Source organism: Rhinoderma darwinii, chromosome 5 (assembly GCF_050947455.1).
Source record: "Rhinoderma darwinii isolate aRhiDar2 chromosome 5, aRhiDar2.hap1, whole genome shotgun sequence".
In the NCBI taxonomy this organism is placed as follows: Eukaryota; Metazoa; Chordata; class Amphibia; order Anura; family Rhinodermatidae; genus Rhinoderma; species Rhinoderma darwinii.
In genome coordinates this window covers 154,953,754-154,976,653 of record NC_134691.1, presented here as the reverse complement: position 1 = coordinate 154,976,653, position 22,900 = coordinate 154,953,754, and the positions used below count along the sequence as shown (strand labels likewise).

The 22,900-nt window shown below is 41.5% G+C and overlaps 1 protein-coding gene across 2 annotated transcripts in view; it reads left to right on the top strand.

Moving 5' to 3' along the window:
• The window catches only part of RIOK1 (RIO kinase 1), a 76,479-nt gene that overhangs the window by 14,850 nt on the left and 38,729 nt on the right, over positions 1-22,900 (top strand). For both annotated transcript variants that reach the window (XM_075826665.1, XM_075826666.1), the window contains exons 5-11: positions 4,832-4,874; positions 5,621-5,713; positions 6,418-6,530; positions 8,500-8,580; positions 10,948-11,034; positions 18,463-18,600; positions 22,429-22,532. In XM_075826665.1, the coding sequence (XP_075682780.1) occupies positions 4,832-4,874; positions 5,621-5,713; positions 6,418-6,530; positions 8,500-8,580; positions 10,948-11,034; positions 18,463-18,600; positions 22,429-22,532 (659 nt within the window). The remainder of the gene's footprint in view (positions 1-4,831; positions 4,875-5,620; positions 5,714-6,417; positions 6,531-8,499; positions 8,581-10,947; positions 11,035-18,462; positions 18,601-22,428; positions 22,533-22,900) is intronic.

Below are 22,900 nucleotides of genomic sequence, written 5' to 3'. Positions count from 1 at the left end.
TAAAAAATGGGGATTCAACTCTAAATTTCTGCAATGGCTCTTTGCCTTAGGCCAGATTCACATGAGTGTTCGGTCCTTGATATATGGACCGTATGTTGGCAGTATTTTCCGGACCGAACACACTGCAGGGAGCCGGGCACCTAGCATCGTAGTTATCTATGATGCTAGGAGTCACTGCCTCGCTGTGGGAAAACTGTTGCGTACTGTAATCCTATTTTAAGTACGGGACAGTAGTTCCGCGGGGAGGCAGAGACAACCAGCGTCATAGATCACTATGATGCTAGGAGCTCGGCTCCCTGCAGTGTGTTCGGTCCGGGAAATGCGGCCGACGTACGGACCCTATATATCACGGAGCGAACACTCGTGTGTGGGAGGCCTTATACGCACACCGCACTGCCGCGGTCCGGTATACAGGCTTCTCTTCCTCCTTATTTCCCATAATGAGAGGTTCTAGACAAGGTTGGCCCCTTTTATTTGTCCTGCCAATCAAGCCTCTGACCATGCTCATCTGGCAGATCCAAGCATACAGGGAGTTGAGGTCAGTGGAGTGCACCATAAATGAAACCTTTTTGCAGATGAGATTCTTCTTACTTTGTCCCAAACCAACATTTCCCTACCCAACCTTCAACAACGCCTGTCTCATTTTGCTTCCGTTTCGGGTCTTACAATTAATCCAGACAAGTCGATTGGCCTTAATATTTCTCTTGATCCAGGCAAACTCTTCCTCCTAAAATCTAATTTCCCCATTTTTCCTATCTTATGATTAAATTTACGTCCCCTCATTCTGACCTGGTCTCTGCCAATTACCGCCCAAACCCATACTCTACCTACTGGCCCTGATGGACTCCTGGAGGACTCTTCCCCTAACTTGGTTCGGTCACATTAATACCATTTAAGATGACATGGCTTTCTAAGCTACTATATCTTTTTAGAGTCCTTCTGGTGTCCGTTCCTTCCTCCATTTTCCATCTATACCTATAACTTTGCATGCATATAGGTTTAAAGGTGGTCTTGGGGTATCCGTTCTTCAAAAATATTACAAGTCGGCTGTCTTAGCCCAACTTACACTCTGCCTACTCGGACCCCTCTGGGTTCTTTAAGAAATCTTGAATGTGGACCCAATACCTACAGACTCTCTGATGTGGCTGCCTCCCAGTCACGTCCCCCCTCAATCAGCCCGCTCATGCGGCATTTACTTTCTGTTTGAGACCATTAAATATTTGCGGAAACTTATTACAACTTACAACCAGTCACTAAAATTCAGGGAAATACTGGCTTTCCACCACGCCACACCTCTCTTTACCCTTCCTGCATTTCGGTGGTGGGGCTCCAATGTTTTTTTTGTTTTTTTTTAAACTATATCATCTTTTAACAAACTCCTGAACTGTAAGATTTTCTGTCTTACAAACATCTCATGATATTCAGACCTCGGAGATCTGTCGCTATCTTCAGCTAAAAGAGACTTCACGAAATTCACCTTCTATGAACGAATTTGTATTACTCTACCCACACCTCTGGCCTGATTTTACTCCTGTTTAACACCTTTACGGCTATTTACGTTCTAACTAGCGAGGCCCCGTGCAGTTAGCACGTATTTAGACGTTTGCAGCATGCATCGGGGGTTTAATGAGTGCAGAAGCTGGTTCAGCTTGAGCAGCTTTGTACTAATCTGTGTCGGCTCTCTTTACAAGTGCCGACACCTCTTTGACTTAGTTTCTTAAAACAAACATGTGTTTTTTTAATGAAACTAAAGTTACAAGTGCAGCGCCGCTCACAATGAAGCAGTCTGCACTTTTCTCCCCGCCCCTCCCTCCCCCCCCCTCCCTCCCCTCCCCCCCCCCCCCTCCCTCCCCTCCCCCCCCCTCCCTCCCCTCCCCCTGGTGTGTGTCGGAACCTCCCACGTTCCTTCTCCCTCCCTAGGCTTCTGGCCAGAGATAATGGAGCCAGTGTGCTCGTTATGTCGGCAGATAAGATACTAAAAGTTTTGTTTTAACCTTTTAGTCTTCTTCGCTCTCCTGGAGAGTGAAGAAGGCTAACTGTTAAAGAGACTGTCACCACATTATAAGTGCCCTATCTCCTACATAAGGAGATGGGCGCTATAATGTAGTTGACCGCAGTGCTTTTTATTTAAAAAAAACGATCTATTTTCACCACTTTATTAGCGATTTTATCTTTATGCTAATGAGTTTCTCAATGGACAACTGGGCGTGTTTTACTATTGACCAAGTGGGCGTTGTACAGAAGTGTATGACGCTGACCAATCTGGGTCATACACGTCTCTCCATTCATTTAGTCAGCGCATAGGGATCCTTTTAGATCGCTATGTGCTGTCTTATACTAACACATTAACGATACTGAAGTGTTTAGACAGTGAATAGACATTCCACGGGATGTCTATTCACGATCTCTGCACTTCGTTAAGTTTCTGTGGTAATTACAGCAGGGCAAGCATAATCCCGCGAGATTACGCTGTAAATGACAGGTTACAACGTGATTACGCTTGCTCTGCTGTAATTACCACAGAAACCTTAACGAAGTGCGCAGATTGTGAATAGACATCTCGTGGAATGTCTATTCACTGTCCTAAACACTTCAGTATCGTTAATGTGTTAGTATAAGACAGCACATAAGGATCTAAAAGGATCCCTATGCGCTGACTAAATCAATGGAGAGAAGTTCATGACGCTGATTGGTCAGCATCATACACTCCTCTGTACAACGCCCACTTGGTCAATAGTAAAACACGCCTAGTTGTCCATTGAGAAACATTAGCATAAAGCTAAAATCGCTAATAACATGGTGAAAATAGATCGTGTTTTTTTAAATAAAGTACTGCTGTCACCTACATTATAGCGCCCATCTCCTTATGTAGGAGATCGGACACTTATAATGTGGTGACAGAGCCTCTTTAAAGAGGCTCTGTCACCACATTATAAGTGGCCTATCTTGTACATGATGTGATAGGCACTGTAATGTAGATTACAGCAGTGTTTTTTTATTTGGAAAAACTATCGTTTTTGACAGAGTTATGACCTATATTAGCTTTATGCTAATGAGTTTCTCAATGGACAACTGGGCGTGTTTCACTATATGGCCAAGTGGGCGTTGTACAGAGGAGTGTATGACGCTGACCAATCAGCGTCCTACACTTCTCTTCATTCATTTACACTGCAGATAGCGATATAGCTATATCGCTATTTGCAGTCACATAAACACACTATAACGCTACTCATGTGTCATGACAATGAATATACATTACCTCCAGCCAGGACGTGACATGTATTCATTCTCCTGACAACTTCTGTAGCGTCTGTGTGATTTACATCACAGCGAGATCTCGCTGTGAATGACAGTTTACAGCGTAATCTCACGAGACTACGCCTGCTGTGCTGTAAATCACAGACGCTACAGAAGTGGTCAGGAGAAAGAATACACGTCACGTCCTGGTTGAAGGTAATGTATATTCATTGTCATGACACACTATAACGCTTAGTGTGTTTATGTGACTGCAAATAGCGATATAGCTATATTGCTATCTGCAGTGTAAATGAATGGAGAGAAGTGTATGACGCTGATTGGTCACTGATTGGTCAGCGTCATACACTCCTCTGTACAACGTCCACTTGGTCATATAGTAAAACACGCCCAGTTGTCCATTGAGAAACTCATTAGCATAAATCTGATATATGTAATAACTCAGTCAAAAATGATAGTTTTTCTAAATAAAAAACACTGCTGTAATCTACATTACAGCGTCAATCAGATCATGTACAATATAGGCCACTTATAATGTGGTGACAGAACCTCTTTAAAGAGCTGCAACAGTGTGTGTGTGTGTGTGTGTGTGTGTACACACACACTTACAAAAGTGTTTTTTTTTTTCACATTTATCTGCTCATAATATAAAACATGGAATTAATTAAACTAATCTAATCAAAGCGGTTGAAAAGTTATTATCGTTTAAATAAGTACACATCAGAAATGGAAAATTTGACCTGGACACGGGCATCAATGACCCTTGGCCATTAAAGGGTTAAACAAATCTTAGCTCCAAACACAACATGTATGTGCGTGCTTTGGAACGGGATCTGTCATTGAACAGGGACCCCTCATATTGGGAGGATATGTGAAAGACTGTGTCTAAACATTCAATTAGATTTAGCATAAATCTGTTGCATCTTACTCCCAGCTGAGCAGAAAGCGAAGGCTGGTGTATGACACGTCACGTCTTCGTAAATCTGCTCCATTGACTACTTTCTCTGCCCATTTGGTATTCATTAGTTTTATTTGTGCATTTTCTATTTTCACGGCATAGTGCTTTGAGTATTCTAACCTTCCTTGGTTTTCAGTATTCGTTTTAGGCTAATTTCACACTACCGTCGTCTATCATTTAGGTATTTTCCATCAGAGGAAGAGATGACCGGAAATCCAAATGGAAAGCATCGCTTGCGTTTGAATTACCATTGTTTTTAATTGTAATTCTTTGGTTTCAGTTGGATTCCGTTCGCTAGGTTTCAGGTTTTTTTTTCCCGGAAGCAAAAGTGTAGTCTACAGCACTTTTGATTCTGTGAAAAAGAATGGAAAACTAGAGAATGGAGGCAAACTGAATCCAAATGAAACAAAAGAATTACCATTGAAGACCATGGTAATTCAAACGGAAGCGATGCTTTCCATTTGGATTTCTGGTCATCTTTTCCTCTGACAGAAGAGATCTAAACGGGAGACGACGGTAATGTGAACTTGGCCTTAGTACCTGCTTGACTACAAATAAGACTAAACAATAATATATATGTGTTATCTATTCATTTGACTTTTTCCTTTATAATCCTAGGTATCGGGTTAAAGACAAATCTGATAGAGCAACTGTTGAACAGGTATGTTTTCATTTGGAACAGTTCCATAAAGAAAAAGGAGGTTGTCTAACACATTCCCTAAGTGGGTGCTAGAGTGTCCTGTATGCAAAATGAGGATCCGTTTAACTGATTGAGAGTCTGGGGTAGTGGAGGGGAGCTCATCAGATGTATCTATGAGATGCAGCTTCCTTCCTATCTGCCACCTCCTGTTATGATTTCTCCATATCATAGTGTCACCACTGTAGCACTGTGAATCTGATGTTGCACTCTCCTAGGTATGGTCATAATTTAGAGTGTTTTTTTTTTTTTTTTATAAATAGATGAGTCAGTGTGATTAGTGTAACTTCCTAATTCGTTTATTAAAAATTAATTTTACTTTTGGAGATACAGCTGTTCTGTATTCTCTATACAGAACAGCTGTATCGTTCGCTTTTCACTGAATTCGTCAGTCCCGCGGACCTGACTGGTTTAGTGTTGGCGGATCCTGCGTGTTGTCCTGCCGACACTAAACCCGTCAGGTCTGCATGACTGACGGATTCAGTGAAAAGCGAACGATACAGCTGTTCTGTATAGAGAATACAGAACAGCTGTATCTCCAAAAGTGAAATGAATTTTTAATGAAAACTAATTAGAAAGTTACACTAATCACAGAGACTGATCTATTTATTAAAAAAAAAAAAAAGTGTACATAGCCTTTAATGTTCCATGAATAAACAGGAAAAATCATCACAACTGTTGTAAGTTTACTAATGTGTTTATTTTCTAAGGTTCTGGATCCTAGGACAAGGATGATTCTTTTTAAGATGCTTACTAGAGGTGTAATCTCAGAAATCAATGGCTGTATCAGCACAGGCAAGGAAGTAAGTATATGTATCATTTTATTTGATTTTGTTGCACAAATTTCTGCGACTGAAAATACGTTCTATTTATCTGAATGGAACTTGCAGAAATCTAGCAAGCCACGCGTAATCTCGCGAGATTACGAGGTTAACGAGATTTCGTTTCCCTTGCTGGAATCTCACAGAAAAGAGTCAGAAGTGTCAGGATTGTGAATACACATGACGTCCAGGCTGGAGGTCATGTATATTCATTATCAGGACACTTGTGTATGTGGCTGCACATCGTTCTAGTAAGAACACTATGTGCTGTGTAAATGAATGGAGAGGAGTGCATGATGCTGATTGGTCACTGATTCGTCAGCATCATACACTTCTATTCACAACGCCCAGTTAGTAAAACAAGTAAACACGCCCAGTTAAAAACACAATACACGCCCAGTTGGACATACGACAAAAAACACGCCCAGTTGTCCATTTCAAAGCTCATTTGCATATATATATAAAATAGCTCATAATTTGGCCAAAAATGAAAGTTTAAAAAAACAAAACAAAAACATGTTACTGTTCTCTACATTGCAGCGCCGATCACATGCAATAGGAGATAGGGATTTCAGAATCTGGTGACTCTTTAAATATTGTTAGTTTAAACCCGTTTCATGTTATCTATAATAATGTATCTTTTGGAATATTGTACGTTTATTATTCACACTTAGCTTTTCTTTTAGGCAAATGTCTACCATGCTAGCACTTCAGATGGAGGAAGCAGGGCTATAAAGATCTATAAAACCTCAATCCTGATGTTTAAAGATCGTGATAAATACGTGAGTGGGGAATTCAGGTGAGGTCAAATTCAGTACTTAAAGAGGCTCTGTCACCAGATTTTGCAACCCCTATCTGCTATTGCAACAGATAGGCGCTACAATGTAGATTACAGTAACGTTTTTATTTTAAAAAAAACAAACATTTTTGGCCAAGTTATGACCATTTTCGTATTTATGCAAATGAGGCTTGCAAAAGTACAACTGGGCGTGTTGAAAAGTAAAAGTACAACTGGGCGTGTATTGTGTGCGTACATCGGGGCGTGTTTACTACTTTTACTAGCTGGGCGTTGTGTATAGAAGTGTCATCCACTTCTCTTCAGAACGCCCAGCTTCTGGCAGATCACGCTGTGACGTCACTCCCAGGTCCTGCATCGTGTCAGACGAGCGAGGACACATCGGCACCAGAGGCTACAGATGATTCTGCAGCAGCATCGGCGTTTGCAGGTAAATCGATGTAGCTACTTACCTGCAAATGCTGATGCTGCTGCAGAATCAACTGTAGCCTCTGGTGCCGACACGATGCAGGACCTGTGAGTGACGTCACAGATCTGCACTGCCAGAAGCTGGGCATTCTGAAGAGAAGTGGATGATACTTCTCATCAGAGCGCCCAGCTAGTAAAAGTAGTAAACACACCCCGATGTACGCACATAATACACGCCCAGTTGTACTTTTACTTTTCAACACGCCCAGTTGTACTTTTGCAAGCCTCATTTGCATAAATACGAAAATGGTCATAACTTGGCCAAAAATGCTCGTTTTTTAAAAATAAAAACGTTACTGTAATCTACATTGCAGCGCCGATCTGCTGCAATAGCAGATAGGGGCTGCAAAATCTGGTGACAGAGCCTCTTTAAGAAGTATTTAACAATGTGTATTACGAACCGTCCTTTTTACCATGAGTGTTTCATGAAAATTAAATAAGAAAGCCATTGTAGCACTTGTATATTGTTTTGTCCAATGTGTATCAAACACTAGATCCAAAATAGTTGTAGAGGCGCACGCAAATCATACACTATATGCTTGATTTGCATATCTGTTACCGGACTGTTGTATTATTAAACAGCAGATTATTTTACACTAAGGCCCGGTCTCTGCTGTCATGTCCTTTTCATATCTCAAATGTAATTTTTCTATAATGAAGCTCCATCTGTTTCCTCTGTCATCTACGTCACCTAAACCTGATGTCTCATCTCTGTCCGGAACACCACCATTCTCCCTAGACATCAGGCCCGATGTCTTGGAGTTAATATTTGGCTCTGATCTGTTCTCACGTTTAATCTGTTGCCGAATCCGGTCTATCAATCTCTACCTCATCATTGACATCACTAAAACACTAATCCAAGCGCTTATCATTTCTTGTGAAACGCGCTACTAACTGTCATTTTACTAAACAGACTGGCTCTGCCACGATCCATCGTGAAAGCAGCAGCCAGGGGGATCTCTCTGTCTACTAACACCTCTACATTCACTCATTACACTGGTGACCCGCTTCTTGCAGAATTAAATTGAAAGCTTTCCTACTAGTCTACAAAGCTCTGCACAATGTTGCACCGTCCTACATCTACTCTCCTCTTCATCTACCAACCTACCCCTGCTCTTCACTCGGCAAATGACCTACAACTCCCATCCTCCCTTATCACTCTCTTCTGCAAAACTTCTCCCGTGCTGCCCCAGCTCATTAGACTCGCTCCTGACTTTCCCAGTTTTAAGCAGCTTTTGAAAACAAATTTATTTATCTGTTGTTATACCCATGATATCGTCAGTTTAAAAAAAAAAAAAAAAAAAAAGTATTTTTCTATTCCACACAAATTCCTATACTTACCTTTTTAATTTATTATAAAGCTTGAGCAAGTGTCACCTAGTTTTGCAAGATGGAGGTTTCACGCTTCATATATGGTGAATGTGTTTTATTATTATTTAGACGTTTATGTATACATAGGTTTTTGACTGATCCAGCTTTCTAAATATTAACATTTACTGTTAAGGTTTCGACATGGCTATTGCAAAGGGAACCCTCGAAAAATGGTGAGGACATGGGCGGAAAAAGAGATGAGGAATTTAATACGGTAAATTATATTTGATTTTAACAGTTTTATAGGCGATCTGTCACTTGAGAACAAAATTTTATATTGATGTATGTTGTAGGATTCCCTTGTATGCAAATTATTGTCATTACTCAGAAGATTAACCCTTTGCAATGCTAACCTTAGGAGTCAGTCATTTGCATTTGTAATAGCAAAAAATATATATATTTTTCCAAACTGGGGCAGCATGGGAGATCATATTTGAACTATTAACTTAGGATGTTCTCCAGTAATAAAATTCTCCCCTAATCGAGCATTACTGAAAGAGTTTCACAGACTTGGCAATTAAAGACAGTAGTACATGAGACAAAGTATTGCCAATAGAGAATCTTACGTTGACATTCATTGGAATATGTTATAAGCCTTGTTTTCATGTCCTTATTTAGAAGCTGCTTTATGTTAAACCAAGACTAAAAAATGCATGCGCATAAGAGCAACAGATGTGAAGTAGCGAGAAAACACAAAGAGCATAATGCATAAAAAACATTGTAGGAAAAATCTAACTAAAAGCTGGATTCTGACTAGTTATGGTCAACACTGAGATTTAGAACAGTATTTATGCATGACGATGCAAGGGAGAAGCAAATCGTAAGAAAATGGCTAGCAGGTGGATGTGCAGGGAGGAAAGCTTGGGAAAGACAGCTCAAGCAACTTTTAAAGGGGTATTCCAGTTTTTTATATATTAAGTATTAAACCATTCCATTAAATACCTAAGTTTAAAATTTTGCTTACACACCGTTTATTTCCTATACCGTGCAGTATTTACCCGTCTCTGCACAATTGAATGGTAAAAATGAACGATTATTGCTGGTAAATGCATCTGCGGGCTAATGGAATAGGACTATTACTTGGTGTCGGTCATGTGAACCACGGCATGACGCTAACAAAAAGGTTTTATGACATAAGATTTATACCAGGTCAATACACAAGAGGCCAGTCATGTGACTGAGCATGTCCTGTGTCACGTAAACCTGTTGGGAACTAAATGTTGGGTTTGTCACATGATCTTGCCATGTTTAGTCCTATTCAGTTAGTCCGTGGCTGGCGAACCTGTGGCAATATATACACCATTCTTGTGACCTTTTCTCCTCTTTCATATATATTGCAGTTTATTATAAAACAGTTGAGACATTAACCAGTTAGTGGCCGCCAATGCGCCTTTTCATGGAGGCCACTAAGGGGCTTTATTCTGATGCATACGCCTCTTCACGATGCTGCATCAGAATAAAGTAGCGCTGCCGGGAGCATTAAAAGCTCTGTGTTCTCAGCTACCGGAAGTAGCTGAGGGCTTGGAGCAGCGCTGCTCTAGCAGGCGCATCGAAATCTGCCCGTTTAACCCCTTAGATGCGGCGCTCAATAGCAAAAGCTGCATCTAGGTCGATTTGAAAGGTCGCAGTGTGCCGATGGTTTTTATGGCATCCTGGGGCCTAACAAAGGACCCAGGTCTGCCTCTAGTTAATGCCAGTTAGGCCTTGCCAGAAGCATGGCTTAACAGATGCCTGTCAGTTTTACACTGACCGGCGAGAATACATTGCAATACAGAAGTATTGCAGTGTATTATAAAAACTATCAAATGACCGCATAGTTTTAATAAAGTAAATAAATAAAAACTCCTTACAAAAATGCTTTATTATTAAAAAACAAAATATATTATATAAATACCATATTTGGTATCGCAGCATCCGTAACGACCCCAACTATAAAGCTGTTGCGTTATTTAACTTGCTCGGTGAAAGCCATAAATAATAAAATAAAAAACTGCCAGAATTCCTGTTTTCTGTTCATCCTGCCTTCAAAAAAAATGTGATTAAAAAGTCGCATCTACTCCAAAATGGTGCCAATGAAAACTACAAGTCGTCCCGCAAAACAAAAAGCTCTCATACAACTGCATCGGCGGAAAAACAAAAAAGTTATGACTCTTAAAATATGGAGACACAAAAATAAATCATTATGAAAAAACAGTGTTTTTACTGTGTAAAAGTAATAAAACATAAAACTTTATCAATTTGGTATCTTCGCAATCGTAACGACCTGCTGAATAAAGTTATGTTATTTATACAACACGGTAAACGGCGTAAATTAAGGACACAAAAAAGAGTGCCAAAATTGCTTGGATTTTTTTTAAAGTTAATAAAAGTTAATCAATATATTATATGTACCCCAAAATGGTGCTATTAAAAAATGCAACTTGTCCTGCAAAAAACAAGACCTTATACAGCTATGTCGACGCAAAAATAAAAAAGTTATAACTTTGTATAAGATGATGGAAAAAGCATGTTTAGTAGCTTGGTCATTAAGGGGTTAAACATGTTCTAACTTTTTATTTATTTTTAAATCTTATTTTTTAAGACTGAACACTGCAGGAATACCCTGTCCAGAGCCAATTATGCTGAGAAGTCATGTTCTTGTTATGGGATTTATTGGAAAAAATGATATGTGAGTAGTTTTTTTTTCTTCAGATATGTTCTTATGTTATGCTAGATCTGTAGTTAGGATTTGCAGTTCTCTGGTTTAGAAAACATAAATTCGGGGTTTAAGTAAGAAGAGAGTAGAACATTTTTTGGGAAAGTGTTGAAAAATGGCTTAAAATGTTCTAAGATATTTCATAAAATTTGGGGCAGACATTTCTTAATAGTATTGTGTTCATGTAATATGGAGCTGCTGTTTCTTATGCGTCAATGTAAGGGTTTCTACAGATATTTTGGATTTCAGTTGTATTTTTGTATACAGTTGATTTTATGACTGTGTTCAGTAGATGTATAAACATACAGTGGATATAAAAAGTCTACACACCCCTGTTAAAATGCCAGGTTTTTGTCATGTTACAAAATCAGTCCAAGATGAATAATTTCAGAAGGGTTTCCACCTTAAGGCTATGTTCACACGGAGTATTTTGGGGGAGGAATATCTGCCTCAAAATTCCGTTTGGAACTTTGAGGCAGATATTCCTCTCCCTGCACGCCGATTTTCGCGGCAATTATCGCGCCGTTTTTCGCCCGCGGCCATTGAGCGCCGCGGGCATGAAACAGCGAGATATACGCTTTCTCCTGCCTCCCATTGAAGTCAATGGGAGGTCCGAGGCGGAAGCGCCCGAAGATAGGGCATGTCGCTTCTTTTTCCCGCGAGGCAGTTTTACTGCTCGCGGGAAAAAGACGCCGACGCCTCCCATTGAAATCAATGGGAGGCGTTCTCGGGCCGTTTCTGCGACGCGGTTTCCGCGTCAAAAAACTCGGCAAAATACCCCGTGTGAACATAGCCTTAAAGAGAACCTTTCACCTCCCCATAAGTGTGCAGCATGTAATGGGCAGGTCTGCACAAACCCTGGGGCACTTTAAGTTTTTTTTTCCTCCCTTATTTAGATATCGGTGCCGTTCTATTTGGCGCCCGATATTTAAATAACCCCCTGAACTGTCAAAGGGGAGTGTACTGGCAAGGGGGCGTGTTACTATGGCTATGACTGTCCAATCAGATATGGACAGTGTTACAGCAAGAGCGAGGAGAGAGAGAGAGAGCGTGCGTGCGTGCGTGCTCGTGCGCACGCACACTCTCCAGCTTTCAAGGTCAGTCTTCTGCTGAACTGGCGAGGGGGCGTGTCACTGCTACGGACAGTGTAAGAGCTGGGGAGCGCTTGCACTGTCCGTAGCAGAGACATGCCCCCTTGCCAGTTCGGCAGACACAGTACAAGACTGATCTCTCAGAAGAGATGAGCGCGCATAAGACTGATCTTGACAGCTGATGAGTGAGTGTGCGCTTGCGCACACACTCTCCTTTATCTTCGCTCTTGCTGTAACACTGTCCATATCTGATTGAATAGTGTCACAGCCATAGTAACACGCCCCCTTGCCATTACACGCCCTATTGACCGTTCAGGGGGTTATTTAAATATCGGACGCCAAATATGATGGCACCGATATCTAAATAACGGAAAAAAATGTAAAGTGCCCCAAGGTTTGTGCAGCCCTGCCCATTACATGCTGCACATGTATGGGGAGGTGAAAGGTTCTCTTTAATGTCACCTACAATCTGTACAATTGTGTTGAAAAGCAAACTGAAATCTTTTAGGGTGAAAAAATTAAAATAAAGAACAAAAATAATGTGGTTGCATTAATATGCACACCTTAATCTAATACTTTGTTGAATTACCCTTTGACTTTATGACCGCATTCAGTCTTTTTGGGTAGAAGTCTATCAGCATGGCACATCTTCACTTGGCAATTGTAGCCCACTCTTCCTTGCAAAAGCGCTCCAAAAGTGTCAGATTTGGAGGGCGTCTCCTGTGTACAATCCTCTTCAGGTCACCCCACAGACTTTCAATGGGATTCGGGTCTGGGCTCTGGCTTGGCCATTCCAAAATTTTGATCTTCTTCTGGTGAAGCCATTCTTTTGATGATTTGGTGGTATGCTTTGGGTCGTTGTCGTGCTGGAAGGTGAAATTCCTCTTCATCTTCTGCTTTTTAGCAGAGGCCTGCAGGTTTTGTGCCAATATTGACTGATATTTGGAACTGTTCATAATTCCCTCCACTCAGGGCCGGCCTTAGGCTACAGGGTGCCCTGTGCGGAATTGCTCTTTGGTACACCCCACTCCATTTATCATTATGTATTGTCTGCATTTGGTGCTTTTGTTTGTGCATTTGTCACGCCTAAAAAAACGCGTCAAAAATGCTTGGTTTAAAGAGGCTCTGTCACCAGATTATAAGTGCCCTATCTCCTACATAATCTGATCGGCGCTGGAATGTAGATAACAGCAGTGGTTTTTATTTAAAAAAACGATAATTTTTGAGCAAGTTATGAGCAATTTTATATTTAGTTTCTCAATAGACAACTGGGCGTGTTTTTACTTTTGACCAAGTGGGTGTTGTAAAGAAGTGTATGAGACTGACCAATCAGCCTCATACACTTCTCATTGTTCCAGCCCAGCATGATCCACAGCACAGTATGATTGTGCAGTGAAAGAAGCTGTGCTGGAACAATGAGAAGTGTATGACGCTGATTGGTCAGTCTCATACACTTCTTTACAACACCCACTTGGTCAAAAGTAAAAACACGCCCAGTTGTCTATTGAGAAACTAAATCCAAAATTGCTCAAAAATGATAGTTTTTCAAAATAAAAACCACTGTTGTTATCTACATTACAGCGCCGATCAGATTATGTAGGAGATAGGGCACTTATAATCTGGTGACAGAGCCTCTTTAAGCGTCCCATTGACATCAATGTTATAGCGCGCCGTTAGTGCATACAACGCGTTTTCTTTAAAAATGTGTCACGTAAAAAAAGCGTCAGGTTAATTATTTTGCACGTAAAACGAGCTGAAAATGTGCCAAAATTGCACCTAATCATTCTAGTCAACGGGAGCTCTGATTGAGCAGCAAAAAAACATGCCGAAGGCGTGCAAAAAACTCGATGAATATGTGTCAAAAGTGCCTGTAGTTTAAAAAGAACTTTACAAAAACACTAGTGTTTTTAAGGGTATGTGCACGCACAAAATAAAAAACGTCTCAAAATACGGAGATTTTTTTTTTTTTACTGGACTACACTACATAAAATAGCGCAGTCCCACCCAAACTGAGGCTTTTCTAACCTCCATCAGGTGTATGTTTACCATACGTTCTGGGAGCTTTCCCGGTGCATACATTACACGGATGGGCAGGATGTAATGTGAAATTACCTTTAGGCCTTATTTACACTATGGTGTTAAACGTCCGTGTGACGGCCGTAGAAACATCGGCCATCCCATGGACCTTTTGTAATTCAATGTGGCTGTTCACACAGCCGTTGTTTCAACGGACCGTGTGAAGTGGTCGTGAGAAAATGGGACATGTCCTATATTTTCAGGCTTCACACATCCCTCCATAGACTCCTCTTTGGGGGATGCGAGACCGTGTCTCGCAGTGCCGAGCACGGATGCACCTCGTGCAAGAAAAACTGCAGTTTTTCACGTCCGAGTTGCGCAACGCTCGTGTAACTTATGCCTTAGGCTGAGTTCACACGGGGAGGATAGGCTTCATAAAAGAACGCAGCGTATCTGCCCTGTGCGCCGCAGGGAACTTGGGGTGAAAAACCACACCAAACTGCGGGGCAGTGTCTCGTCTGGAATGTCTCCTGCGGAAAACTGCAGCACTTAGGCAGCCTGCTTGCACACCGGCCTCCTGGGATGACCTCTCATCCCAGGAGACTGCTGCAGCAGCGGTCACATGGGATGAAGCGTCATCCCAGGAGGCCGGCCCTCTGATATCATCCAGGCCGGCCTCCTGGGATGACGTTTCATCCATGTGACCGCCGCTACAGCCTGTGATTGGCTGCAGCGGAGGTCACATGAGATGAAGCGTCATCCCAGGAGGTTAAAACAGATTCCTAGGTAAGTATAATATATTGTTTGTTTTCTGAGTGGTGTTTTTTGCGGCAGGATCGCTGGGAACCTGCCGCAAAAAAACGCAACAACTGCTATTTGTTGCGGAATTTACCTCCCCATTGAATACAATGGAGAAAACCCGCAACAAATAAGGTGCATTTACGCAAATACAATTGACATGCTGCAGAATAAAACTCTGCACCACAGGTCAGATTTTTCCGCTCAGTATTTACGCAGCGAATTAACGAATTGTTTTCTTTGTAAAAGTAAGCAAATTTCTATAGGTTTTTTTATATATTTTATATCACCGTAATCGTATTGAGCCGCAGAATAAAGTTAAAGAGGCTCTGTCACCACATTATAAGTGGCCTATCGTGTAGATAATGTGATCGGCACTGTAATGTAGATCACAGCAGTGTGTTTTTTATTTAGAAAAACTATATTTTCACCAAGTTATGACCTATATTAGCTTTATGCTAATGACTTTCTTAATGGACAACTGGGTGTGTTTTACTTTTTTGACCAAGTGGGCGTTGTGGAGAAAAGTGTATGACTCTGACCAATCAGCGTCATACACTTCTCCCAATTCATTTACACAGCACATAGTGTTCTTACTAGATCACTATGTGCAGCCACATACACACACATTAACGTTACTCAAGTGTCCTGACAGTGAATATACATTACCTCCAGCCAGCACGTGATGTCTATTCAGAATCCTGACACTTCGCTAACGTTTGTGTGAGATTGCAGCACAGCAAGCATAATCTCACGAGATTACGCTGTAAACTGTCATTTAAAACGAGATTACGCTTGCCTTGCTGTAAATCTCACACAAACATTAGCGAAGTGTCAGGATTCTGAATAGACATCCCGTCCTGGCTGGAGGTATTGTATATTCGCTGTCAGGACACTTGAGTAACGTTAATGTGTGTGTATGTGGCTGCACATAGTGATCTAGTAAGGACACTATGTGCTGTGTAAATAAATGGGGAGAAGTGTATGACACTAATTAGTAAGCGTCATACACTTCTCTCCACAACGCCCACCTCATCAAAAAGCAGTTGTCCATTTAGAAAGTCATTAGCATAAAGCTAATATAGGTCATAACTCCGACAAAAATGATAGTTTTTCTAAATAAAAAACACTGCTGTAATCTACATTACAGCGCCAATCACATTATGTACAAAATAGGCCACTTATAATGTGGTGACAGAGCCTCTTTAAGTTGTCATTTTTACCACACGATGAAAGCCGTAAAATCGAAACCCCAAAAACTATGGAGGATTCAGGTTTTTTTTTTCTAATTTCAGCACACAAATTTTTTTTTTTCAGTCTCACAGTACATTATATGGTACTTTAAATGGTGCCAATAGAAACTACAACTCATGCCGCAAAAAATAACCACCACCCTATTGACGGAAAAATTAAAGGAAAGTTATGGCTCTAGGAAGGCGGGTAGTGAAAAACGTAAATGAAAAAGCAAAAAATGTCTGTCCTGAAAGGGTTAAAATAAGAAAGCAGCCCATACTTACCTCTCTCTTCCCAGACGTTCCTGCGTTGGGGGCTCCCGTCACCTCTGTTCTCGACCGTACATCGCAGCTGCTCTTTATACAAACAGTGAACAGAGGTGACTGGAGCCCCCAGCGCAGGAACGTTTGGGAGGATAAAGGTAAGTATAAGTTCTTTTTTATTTTAACTTCTCCTCTACTGCTTCAACAGAATTTCTTTTTAACCCCTTTAACGTAATGTGCACAGGGTTTAAAAAGGCAACTAATGGTAAATGTGCACTATGTTGCAACTGAACAATGTGCCCATCTGCCATTTATTAACCGTGTTGTTCAGTGCCACCTTGGTGCCCATTTTCCACTTATTTCCCCTTTAGTGTCCTTATGTTCAGTTCCCCCTTGATGCATATTTGCCATTTACTGCCCCTTTAGCACCCTCTCACAGAAGAACAATAAATGGCAAATGGGCATCGAAGGGGCACTGAACAGGACATTAAAAGGGCAATAAGTGGCAAATGTGCACCAAGGTGGCACTGAATCCTCTGTCCATTTGCCATTTTTAGACCCCCATCAATGCCCCCATACAACCAAAGCCCACAGTCTGACTGACCCGCTGGGCTTCTTACTGTGCCCGCTGACGCTGCTGGAGAGGAGCCCTGGGGAAATGGCCAGACCAGGAACGCATGGCAAGATAGTCTCGTCCCTGTCTTGCGTCCTGAGTGATGTCATCACGCCCGATCATCACTCAGGACGTAAGACGAGGAGGGGGAGCGGCGCGGGGAAGCCAGTAGTGAGGTCAGTGAGTGACACCTGGCGCCCCGAGCAGTAGCAACAGAGTGGGAGAAATTCAACCGCTGGCGCCCCCCCTTACAGCATGGCGGCCGGCGCCCTGTGCGACCGCACGTGTCGCACATAGCGAAGGCCGGCCATGCCTCCACCTTCACTAAAGCCCCAGTTCCAGCTGCAGAAAATCAGCCCCAAAGCATAATGCTGCCTCCACCATTCTTCACTGTGGGTATGGTGTTATTTTGGTCATGTGCAGTGTTTGCTTTGCGCCAAACATACTTTTTGGAATTATGGCCAAAAAGTTAAACCTTGGTCTCATCAGACCATAACACATTTTCCCACATGCTTTTGGCAGACTTTATGTAGGTCTTTGTAAAACATAGTCAGGCTTGGATGTTTTTCTTTGTTAGAAAAGGCTTCAGTCTTGCCACCCTGCCCCACAGCCCAGACATTTGAATATTATGGGAGATTGTTGTCCCATGCACTACACAACCAGTACCTGCCAGAGAGTCCTTCAGCTCCTTTAATGTTGCTGTAGGCCTATTGATAGCCTCCCGGACCAATTTTCGTCTGGTCTTTTCAACAAGTTTTGAGGGACGTCCAGTTCTTGGTAATGTCACTGTTGTGCCAAATGTAATCTACTTCTTGATGACTGTGTTCCATGGTATATCTCTAATGCCTTGGAAATTCTTTGGTACCCTTCTCCTGACTGATGCCTTTCAACAATCCGATCCCTTTGATGTGTTGTAAGTTCTTTACGGATCCTGGCTTTTGCTGTCATATGCAACGAAGAAAACATCAGGAAAGTCCTAATAGAACAGCTGAACTTTTATAAGGGGTTCCTCAGAAACACTTTAAATAATGGCAGCTGTGTACCGACTACTATTTAACATGAGTTTAAATGTGATTGGCAAATTCTGAACACAACCACATCTGAACTATAAGAGGGTGTTCACAAGAACATTATTGTAGTTTTGTTATTTTTATTTTTCCCCTCTAAATGATTTGTTTGTATTTCTATGGAATTTTACAGATTATGGGTCACAATAAAGATGGAAAAAGTTCTGAAATTATTCATGTTGTACAGATTTTTTAACATGACAAAAGCCTGGCATTTTAACAGGGGTGTGTAGACTTTTATATCCACTGTATGTGCATTGCTTGTGTTCCATTAATATTATCTTAACTATTCTCATGATTTTTATTTTTTCCTTTGCAAGGCCTGCCCCATTGTTGAAGAATGTCCAGTTATCAGATTCTAAGGCTCGGGAGATTTATTTGGACATTATGCATTACATGAGAGAAATGTACCAGAATGCTAGACTAGTACATGCAGATCTCAGTGAATTTAACATCCTGTAAGTAAAAAACTTTGCTTTATGATTATTACGGCGATAATTTGTGATCGGATTTAAAAAAAAAAATCTACGTTATGAAATGTTTGACTCACCAGGTTGTTTTACAAATGTCCAATCTGTGACAAATTCCGCATGTAAAACATACTGCCGCGTCTGAATTTACCCGAACAGTGGTAAACTACAGGGTGTAGTTGCACTCCCTAAAGGGGCTCCCAGAATACCAATATAGAGGCTGACTTGATGTGCCCTCCCCCTTTGGAAGATCGCTATGCTATTTGGCGGAGCCCAGAGTCGGCCTTGACATCTGAGAAACTGTTCCCTGTTTATAAGAGGGTTTTTTTGTGTTTTTGTTTTTTTTTACACCTAGGAGGAAAATTTCATTGGTCCAAATGCTCATGATAGTGTAGATGCCCCCATCCTGAAGTAAGCTTGTTATGGAAATAGGGATGTCACGATACCACAATTTGGACTTCGATACCGATACTTCATCCCCCCTTCTCACTTCCTCTTGAATGCTGCGTTCAGGAGAATAGCGGTGGAGATGAGGTTTCTCTGATCTCCGCCGTTATAGAGCGGGGCTGCGGCTGTGTAATACTGCCATTTCCCCGCTCCTGACAGTAAGTGCGCGTGCGGTCAGCCTGAGGTGATGCGGCCGGCGCTGCACTAATGAGCGGCGGTTCAGGCACTGAGGACAGAACATGGGGGTGTTTTGTAGTGTGCCCGCCATGTTCTGTCTTCAGTGCCACGGCTCATTAGTACAGCGCTGGCCGCATCACCTCATGCCAGGACTCCGGAGCGGGACAATGACTGTATTACACAGCCACAGCTCCGCTCTCATACATTCATGTGTTACAATACTGAGTTGTTCGGCCGCACAGCTCCGTATAGAAATACATGAAATAACGGTATCGAACCGTTTGGGGATGCACAGTATCAAAACAGTATCAAAATTTCGATGCATCGTGCATCCCTACATGGAATGGCTTTGCTTTAAAATTGCTTAAAGGAACAGTGTCATCACAAATAATTTTTTTATATGTTAAAGATGTTAGTGCCTTAATATAAACGTTTATTTTCATTTGTGTGTTTGTGTTTTACTGTTTCTTAGTTTTACACTTTTTCTTCCCTATGGGGGCTGCCATTTTTTGTTCCATTTCTGTGTGTGTCGATTAACGACACACACAGACATGGAATACGGCAGCCACAGTCCCATAGGGACTGCGAACGGCTCCCGTCCCATTGACTGCCGTGTACGGCGTCTGTGTGGGAACTGCGCATGCGCCGCTCCCACACAGTCCTATTCGAAATTGGCGCCGTCCGGCGCCATTTTCCTGTGGACCGGAAGTCGCGGCCGGACAGTAATATTACTACTTCCGGTCGCGGCTTCCGGACTTGTGCACATGGAACAGCGGCAGCAAAGGGAGCGGACGGGCCGGAGGGAGCCGCGGCGGCAGGAGCAGGTAAGAGATTTCAATGTATGTTAGTGTTTGTGTGTGTTTACTACTGTATGTAAACCTACTACACTGTGGGTTACCTCAAAAAATGGCGACACACAGTGTAGGAGGTTAAACCTTTCAAACCCCTCGTTTATCCCGGCACTAGCCAGGATAAAGGAGGGGGGAATGCTGAGAGCTCACTAGAGCGAGGGCTTTTAACCCAATGTTGCAATGCTGCAATTTTGGGAACAGCTCCATCTAGTGACCAAAAATGGGTAGTATTATAAATTAGAAATAATTTATAATATTTCCTGGACTCGTGCAAAAAAATAAAAAAAATTTGAACAATGTTTAATCACCCACACACTAAATGTTTAATTTTTTTAAAAAAAACATGTTTTTCTGGCAACACATTCCCTTTAAAGAGACTCTGTCACCACATTATAAGAGGCCTATACTGTACATGATGCGATCGGCGCTGTAATGTAGATTACAGCAGTGTTTTTTATTTAGAAAAACGATCATTTTTTACGGAGTTATGACCTATATTCGCTTTATGCTAATGACTTTCTCAATGGACAACTGGGTGTGTTTTACTATATGGCCAAGTGGGCGTTGTGGAGAGAAGTATATGACGCTGACCAATCAGTGACCAATCAGTGTCATACACTTCTGTCCATTCATTTACACAGCACTAGGGATATAGCTATATCGCTATGTGCTGCCACATAAACACACTATAACATTACTGCAGTGTCGTGACAATAAATATAGCCAGGACGTGATGTGTATTCAAACTTCTGACCACTTCTCCGTGATTTACAGCACAGCAGGTGTAGTCTGACGAGATTACGATGTAAACTGTAATTTACAGCGAGATCTCGCTGTGCTGTGCTGTAGTCTCACACAGACGCTACAGAAGTGGTCAGGATTCTGAATACGCATCCCGTCCTGGCTGGAGGTAATGTATATTCAGAATTCTGTCACTTCTGTAGCATCTCTGTGAGATTTACAGCAAGGCAAGCGTAAGCTCGTTTGAAATGACAGGTTACATCGTAATCTTGCGAGATTACACTTGCCTTGCTGTAAATCTCAGACGCTACAGAAGTGACAGGATTCTGAATACACATCACGTCCTAGCAGGAGGTAATGTATATTCATTGTTATGATACTGCAGTAATGTTATAGTGTGTTTATGTGGCAGCACATAGCGATATAGCTATAGCGCTAGTGCTGTATAAATGAATGGGGAGAAGTGTATAACGCTGATTGTTCAGCGTCATACACTTCTCTCCACAACGCCCACTTGGCCATATAGTAAAACACGCCCAGTTGTCCATTGAGAAATGCATTAGCATAAAGCTAAAATAGGTCATAACTCCCGTTAAAAATGATCGTTTTTCTAAATAAAAAAGACTGCTGTAATCTACATTACAGCGCCGATCATATCATGTACAATATAGGCCACTTATAGTGTGGTGACAGAGCCTCTTTAATGACATTTAACTATTAATTTTAATAAAGTGTAACATGAATATAATGCTCTGTTTAGATAGTGTTTGAGCCTTCTGTGAAAGGTATACGTCAGGAGGATTTCCTAACGTTTCCCTTTCTACAAAAGTCTGCGACTGTATAGGCACACAATGGCTAGTTATAAATAGGCTCCCATAGTGAAAAAACACTTCTACCACATTTGTTACTGTATTCCTTTGTGTAGATAAGTGTTGTCTGTTATTACACTATTCTATACAGAAAAAAATAGAGTATATCGGCACCACATATGCCAAAAGAACACTCCTTTGGCATGCACTGGGTTAATGGGGCCTATAGATAAGTTTTGCGTCAGCGCCTGGAGCTTTAGCGGTGTAAAAGCTGAATGCAGTGCTCGAACGTTATGCGAACAGAGCCTTATTGAATGTAATCTTATCTGCAGTTAGAAATGTTTTATTTTATTTTGTCTAAAAGAAATGTATCATTATAAAGCAATTTGACAGTTGAGATGAAAGCTGACTGCTATCCATTATTTGGCATATGTTTTCTCGGTATTAAAATAGGCTGTATAGGCTACAGTGCTCAAATTTGATCATCCGAAGTCCTTTTTGGAATATTGCATTGGGTGTAGAAAATCTATTCTGAATTGATTGTGTAACTATTTAGAGCATTGGATCCTTAGTCTATCTTGACCTTGTAATTGAGTGGCAGGATCTAAGTGTATGACCAGTTTAATGAAGTATAACTAGTATCATTCTCGCTGTTTTTATTCAAATCTTGAAGTACCATAATTTACATGGTATTGTGTGCAACACCTGTGTTCATTACATATGTTATGGTAAGAAATTGAGCTCTGGATGGTTTGTTTTTTTAAACTTGTCCTAATATAATGTATTTTCAGATACCACAGTGGACAGGTATATATAATTGATGTGTCTCAGTCAGTTGAACATGATCACCCACATGCTTTGGAATTTCTACGGAAGGACTGTGCTAATGTGAATGGTGAGTTTTAAATCTGTGGCCTAATCCAGTTCTAACTTTTTTTGCATGCAATGGAGCCTCTGATGCAAATGTGAACATAGCCTAACAAGGAGCAGGATTGAGACGTGACATCGGAGGCGTAGCTAGGTTCTCCTGCACCCGGGGCAAAGATTGAGATTGCCCCCCCCCCCCCCCCAACTTATTTCCCGACATCTCCTTCTCCCTCGCCATGTTTGCTTTCTCTACCAATCAATGAGGTGTAATTTTTTTTCACAATTTTTTTTAATGTAACTCGAGCTTAAGAGCATTTCTACATTTTACAAGCGATATAGTTCTATAATGTAATTAACATAAAAATAAATTAAAGAGGCCACACACAGCCCCATGTA